Below are 5,547 nucleotides of genomic sequence, written 5' to 3'. Positions count from 1 at the left end.
CGACCCGGTCTGATTATTGACTTTGCATGAACTCTGCCTACCCCGATTTCGGATTCTCTGTTCCATCTCATAAAGATTTCAGATATAGCCCATCACCTCATGGATTATTATGGGAACAGTTATGTTTTATGACATCTACAGTACAGTTTAGAACACACCTTTGATTTCTCCATCAACAGCTGTTTTTCTCCTAACTTGGATCTACTCTATAAATTCTTCAAAATAAATCGTTGGGCCACTCCAACCATATCCATCCTTTCCACCTATCAATCATCAATGGCCTCTTTCAGTTACTGTAGTTGAAGTCTCCTCTCTTCTTTCATCATCTCCATTTACTACCTGTTCGCTTGACCAAATTCCCTCTGATCTACTCTGTGCCCATTCTTCCACCCTGGCCCCCATCTTAACTGAACTATTCAACCTCTCCCTTTCTACTGGTATATACCCCTCCGCTTTTAAACATGCCATTCTTCTCCCTATCCTGAAGAAACCCTCACTAGACCCCTCCATACCTTCTAGCTACCATCCTATCTCCCTTCTCCCATATGTCTCCAAACTTCTTGAGTGCCCTCTCTACAAAACATTCCCTCATTACCTGAGCACCAACTCTCTCTCTCCTCGACCCCCTACAGTCTGGTGAGCTGCCCATTCCACTGAAATACTCTAATACAAATCATGGCTCCATTGGTATCTGTGACACTGCTCTCTCTTGGTTTGCTTCCTATCTGTCTGACCGCTCCTTTCATGTTTCTTTCAATGGTACTTCCTCCTTCCCATTCCAAATCTCCCCCTGACATATTCCTAACTGTCCCCAGAGAGCACCAAACTCCTTGTACACGCTCTTATCTCTCGTCTGGACTACTGTAACCTCCTCCTCGCTGGTATTCCACTAACCCAACTCTCTCCTCTACAATCTATTATGAATGCTGCAGCCAGACTCATCCATCCTTCCTGCAGCTCCTTTTCTTTTGCATCTCTTTGTAGTTCTCTCCATTGGCTTCCATTTCACCTAAGAATCAAATTCAAGCTCATGTGCTTTGCCTTCAAATCCCTACACAGTTATTGTCCCACTTACATTTCCCCTGCTGCTCCTCTGATGACCTACTAATGACTTCCTCACTCATAAGCTCATCACACACACGAATACAAGACTTCTCTTGAGCTGCTCCAACACTCTGGAATGGTCTTCCTCGTCCTATTCCCCTTGCTCCTACTTTCAGCTCATTTAAAAGAGCCCTCAAAACCCATTTTTTTAAACTTGCCTACCCATCTTCTGTCTTTTGAATTGTGTGTTAATTCCCCCAACTACAAATCAATGGTCTCATCATCCATCAATGTTTTTTTTAATTTAATCCATGTTCCTGAAATATTTGGTGGTCTTCACATTGCATTTTGGCGCATTAGGCAGCAGTAGTAACTCTCTAGAGAACACCAGCGTGGTGTTCAGATTTTGTTTGATAGGACATGTGCAGCACCACAGCCTTCTAAATATTTGCTTTAAGGAGAATCCAGCATGGTTTTTTTTTTTTTTTTTGGTTTCCCCTAGAGAGGTCTGCTGAGGGAGCTCGGCTGGATTACGCTTTGTGGGCTTCTCTGTGTTAGCTCAGAATAAGCAAGGCTAGAAAGCTAAACAGTTGCAGGTTTTTAGGTTGACAAACAGAGCCTGGGGTTGGTTGGGTGGAATAATTCCCCAAGAAGGGATAACCTGCAACTAAAGGTCTTTTATCTGACTCTGGACATGAAAGATGCTCTATGGAGCTGAACTTTTTTAATTTCATCGTTTATGGCTGGATCCCTGAATTGCACTCTCTTTTTCTTATGGCAGGAATAACCAGTATCATTTTTGTTTAACCAAATGAACTTTATGTCTCTACTTTGTTTGATTTTATTTTTAGATGAGACAAGAAAGCTGGGTTTAGGTAAGGCCGAGGTCAGGTATCCAAATCAAACAGAGAATAACTGGAAGTAACACGCTGAGGATCCATCAGCCTGTGTCCAAGACTAGTGAGGGTTAAACAGGACCAGCAGCCAATAGTAAGACAGAATTGAAGCCCCCAGGATGTATCCCCAAAAACAAATATAAGAATGTTTTTATATTTTTGGTAAGCAATCTTATAACTGTCAGGGATGTTGTGTTATTTTATTGTACCCATTACCAACCTGGGAATAAAGTATAAATAAAAATAGTTATATATGTAGTCCAGAATAAACAGTTTTGTTTTTGTTTTATTACTTTTAGATACAATAAATTTTCTGTTTTCTGTAATAGGACAACTACGATTATTGTGTACATAATGTGTGCAAATGTCTTCCTTCAGCCAGAATGGAAATCATAAGCTTGTCAGAATTTTTTAGATTTTGAGAATATATTCCATATTATAATTACGTTTTATGATGACATTTAATATTCCTTCTGTGGTGGTTTATGGAGTCACCAGGTCACCGTACACCTCCACCTCGCACAGGGTCAGGGTATCAATGCGCTTTGGTATCACTATGCTTACGAATTTTCCCACCGTCCCATTACAGCAGTAACTTGTTGTGGGGACAGAAGTGTCAGTGATCACATCGCAACTGTGGAGAACAAACAAAAATCAACACAATGATAGATACAAATCACAAAGAGCTCTATGGTGGTCCTGGATTCACTCATTCACTTCCAGGAGGTTTACAAAACATTCCCATAAAGCCTACACTGCTATGTGATATAATAACCTCATTGTTAATAAAATAAAGTCATGCAGTGGTCTGTTATTTTGGGTTCAGAGTAGGGCTGAGAGTCTAACACTTTTAGGGCTTGAATCCATAGGAATGTTTATTTTATTGTACAAGTCTGCAGGAATGTAAAACTTGCTTAAAGAAGGTGAACTGCAGGTCAGATAGAGGTCAAATGCATCTGTCAATAAACTAACTGAGCTCAGAAAAGTTATGTAAAACTAATGCCCAGAGTCCAGTAATAGTGACCCTTACAGTGTCCAAGCCTTGTGATACTCACATTGGGTTGTTATTGTCAGAATTAGGTCCAATTCGGATCTCAGCACATTGCAGTTGAATTAAACATTCCGGGCAGTCTGACCTTCCAGAGACTACAACATAGTTTACTGCGTATTTTTGTTTTAGGTCCACCCACCACCAGGGTACATACTGTGGATTTGTCTGCATACAGGAACCATGAGTAAAGTTTAGATCTTGATTACCATCAATGGCCTTTGTAGCCCAATATCTATCACTATAATATGAGCTCTGATAGGGATACCCTTGTCTTGCAATATTGATAGCTGAAATAGGAAAAACAGTACAATATCAGAATTATCCATAACATTCTGGAATATTTTATTTAAAAATGTTACATAACTAATACTAATTACTTCAATATTCCTCTGTAGTGAGCATCTTCAATTAATGCCTTATTAACTTTAATTAATATATTAGTTGATAGTTTCTTGGAATTTTTTAATTTGGCAGAGTAAGGAATTAGTTATCGTTATAGCTATTAGCTGTGTCACCATCAAATAGATTTGTTTAATGACACTGAAGCCGTTTCAACCAGCTTCATCTGTTTTCTTTATATTATGTTATCTGCAGTGTATTTTCATTCAATGATTATGATTTAAAAACAGAGAGTCAGGCATTCCCTCGAACATTCCCCTGGGGGAGAATTATTATTATTGTTATTAAACATGATTTATATAGCGCCAACATATTACGAAGCGATGTACATTAAATAGGGATTGCAAATGACAGACTAATACAGACAGTGATACTGGAGGAGAGGACCCTGCCCTGAAGAGCTTACAATCTAGTAGGTGGGGGAATTTCACACACAATAGGATGGGAGATATGTAGTGGTGGGAAGTAGTGGTGGTTGGTCATGGGAAAGAATGTGAGGGAGCCAGGATGCAAAGTTATCCACAAATTGTGATACTGGGCCAGGAGGGCGGTAGACAACAGCAACAATGAGGGTTAAGGGGCTAAAGAGTCGGACAGAGTGGACTTCAAAATGAGGTGAAAATGGAAGAGAGGGTGGGGTAGAAAGGACTCTGTATGTACAGTTAGGTGAGAGAAGGAGACCCACACCACCCCCGACTTTGTTGCCAGGTCTGGGGGTATGTGTAAAGTGCAGGCCTCCATAAGAGAGAGCAGCAGCAGAGGCAGAGTCAGAGGAGGAAAGCCAAGTTTCAGTGAGAGCCATAAAGATGAGAGACAGATCTGGCATTCCATAGACTGCCAGAGAGAGGGGGTAAGGACTTATGGGTAGGGTGAATGGGGATGAGGTTAGGAGAAGGGAATGTCTTACTGAGAGTGTATGGAAAGTGGAGGCAGTGTGGGGAACCAGGGTTGGGTGAGATGTCACCAGAGAGTATCAGTAAAGTAAAAAGGTGCAGGAGCACAGACAGAGAAAGAAAGAGAGTGAAGGAGCACAGAGAAAATGAGTTATCAGACAGGGGAGTGCAGGGAGTAGTGCCAGCAAAGAGAGAGCAGGATGAATAATACATTTTACAGATAATTGGGAACCATATGCGTACAATAAATAATCTTCCAGGTCCATGTGTTTCAATAGCAGTAATTAATTCCCACCTGGTAATAATTGAGGGAATATCAGAGCCCTTAGCGTGTCTAATATTGTATTTATTGTAGTCTTTTTATGAAATAATCACTCTTTGCTATTTATATTTCTGTGTTTTATAGCCAAATGTTGAAATTGTGTTGTGAATTAACTACACATGTTTTGGTAGCCACTCTTTTATATATTTTTATGCTGCACATTACCAAAGAACATAATGACACTATAAAAATAAAAGAATAATAAAATCAGATATTTTATTTTTGAGGAAAATGCAATTGAACTATAACACTGGCCTAGAGAATTTAATTCCTTGGTGGCTTCCTCTTATTAAGTTATACTAACTGACCATAAGCCAGGAATGGATACTGTACTATTAATTTCTGTATTGTGCTATTTATATAATTATTGAATATACAATATATACAATTCCTGAAAAAGCCTTTATACTTAACTAACTGCTTTAGTGGGAATTCAGACTTTCCTCATCTAGTGCACCATCCACCACCAAATATTTACATTATTTTACATTTATTGTTCTTACCTCCAGGTTCAGGAGTGCAGCACCAGGACAGACCCAGGGATATCAGCAAAAACAAAGCCACCAAAGCCATCGTTCTGGATAAAACATTTGGACACAAAGAGTAAAACTATTACTTTATGCAAGCTAAATAACAATGCAGAAATATCAGAAAGTCAGGTATGATGAACCAATCAATAGGTTACTCAGTAATGTCTTAAGTTGGAGGGAGCCCAAAAAAATATTCACACACCCAGGTCCCCTAGAAATCATTGTATCATGAAGCTGTGCCATTAATACTTCTATATATGTATAATGGACATCTTTGCCAGCCATTCTGACAGATGGGGAGCAATGCCAGAATACCAATGACAAGGGATAACGACTACCAGCTTGCAAAAAGAATCAAAGTAGATCCTTCTTACTGGTGTGAATAAACCTGGGGAGCAGAGGCAGGGGAGCA

At 39.7% G+C, this 5,547-nt stretch overlaps 1 protein-coding gene across 1 annotated transcript; it reads right to left on the bottom strand.

Moving 5' to 3' along the window:
• Nucleotides 1–2,423: 2,423 nt before the first annotated feature.
• Nucleotides 2,424–5,178, bottom strand: LOC140331875 (pentraxin fusion protein-like). Its single transcript, XM_072413210.1, has 3 exons — nt 5,109–5,178; nt 2,996–3,278; nt 2,424–2,574 (listed from the first exon to the last, which is right to left on the bottom strand). The coding sequence occupies exons 1-3, from the start codon at nt 5,176–5,178 to the stop codon at nt 2,424–2,426; spliced, it is 504 nt and encodes a 167-aa protein (XP_072269311.1).
• Nucleotides 5,179–5,547: the final 369 nt, after the last annotated feature.

This window comes from Pyxicephalus adspersus, chromosome 5, assembly GCF_032062135.1.
Source record: "Pyxicephalus adspersus chromosome 5, UCB_Pads_2.0, whole genome shotgun sequence".
Taxonomy (NCBI): domain Eukaryota; kingdom Metazoa; phylum Chordata; class Amphibia; order Anura; family Pyxicephalidae; genus Pyxicephalus; species Pyxicephalus adspersus.
The sequence above is the reverse complement of the archived record's forward strand: the minus strand, read 5'-3'. Positions and strand labels throughout refer to the sequence as shown.

What these genes read in the sequence shown, in the direction of transcription:
- LOC140331875 (XM_072413210.1), bottom strand. Translation starts at nt 5,178, where the DNA reads ATGGCTTTGGTGGCTTTGTTTTTGCTGATATCCCTGGGTCTGTCCTGG. An exon ending in CTGCACTCCTGAACCTGGAG is followed by an intron (nt 3,279 to 5,108) that starts GTAAGAACAATA and finishes TTCCTATTTCAG; the next exon opens with CTATCAATATTGCAAGACAA. An exon ending in TCTGACAATAACAACCCAAT is followed by an intron (nt 2,575 to 2,995) that starts GTGAGTATCACA and finishes TGTTCTCCACAG; the next exon opens with TTGCGATGTGATCACTGACA.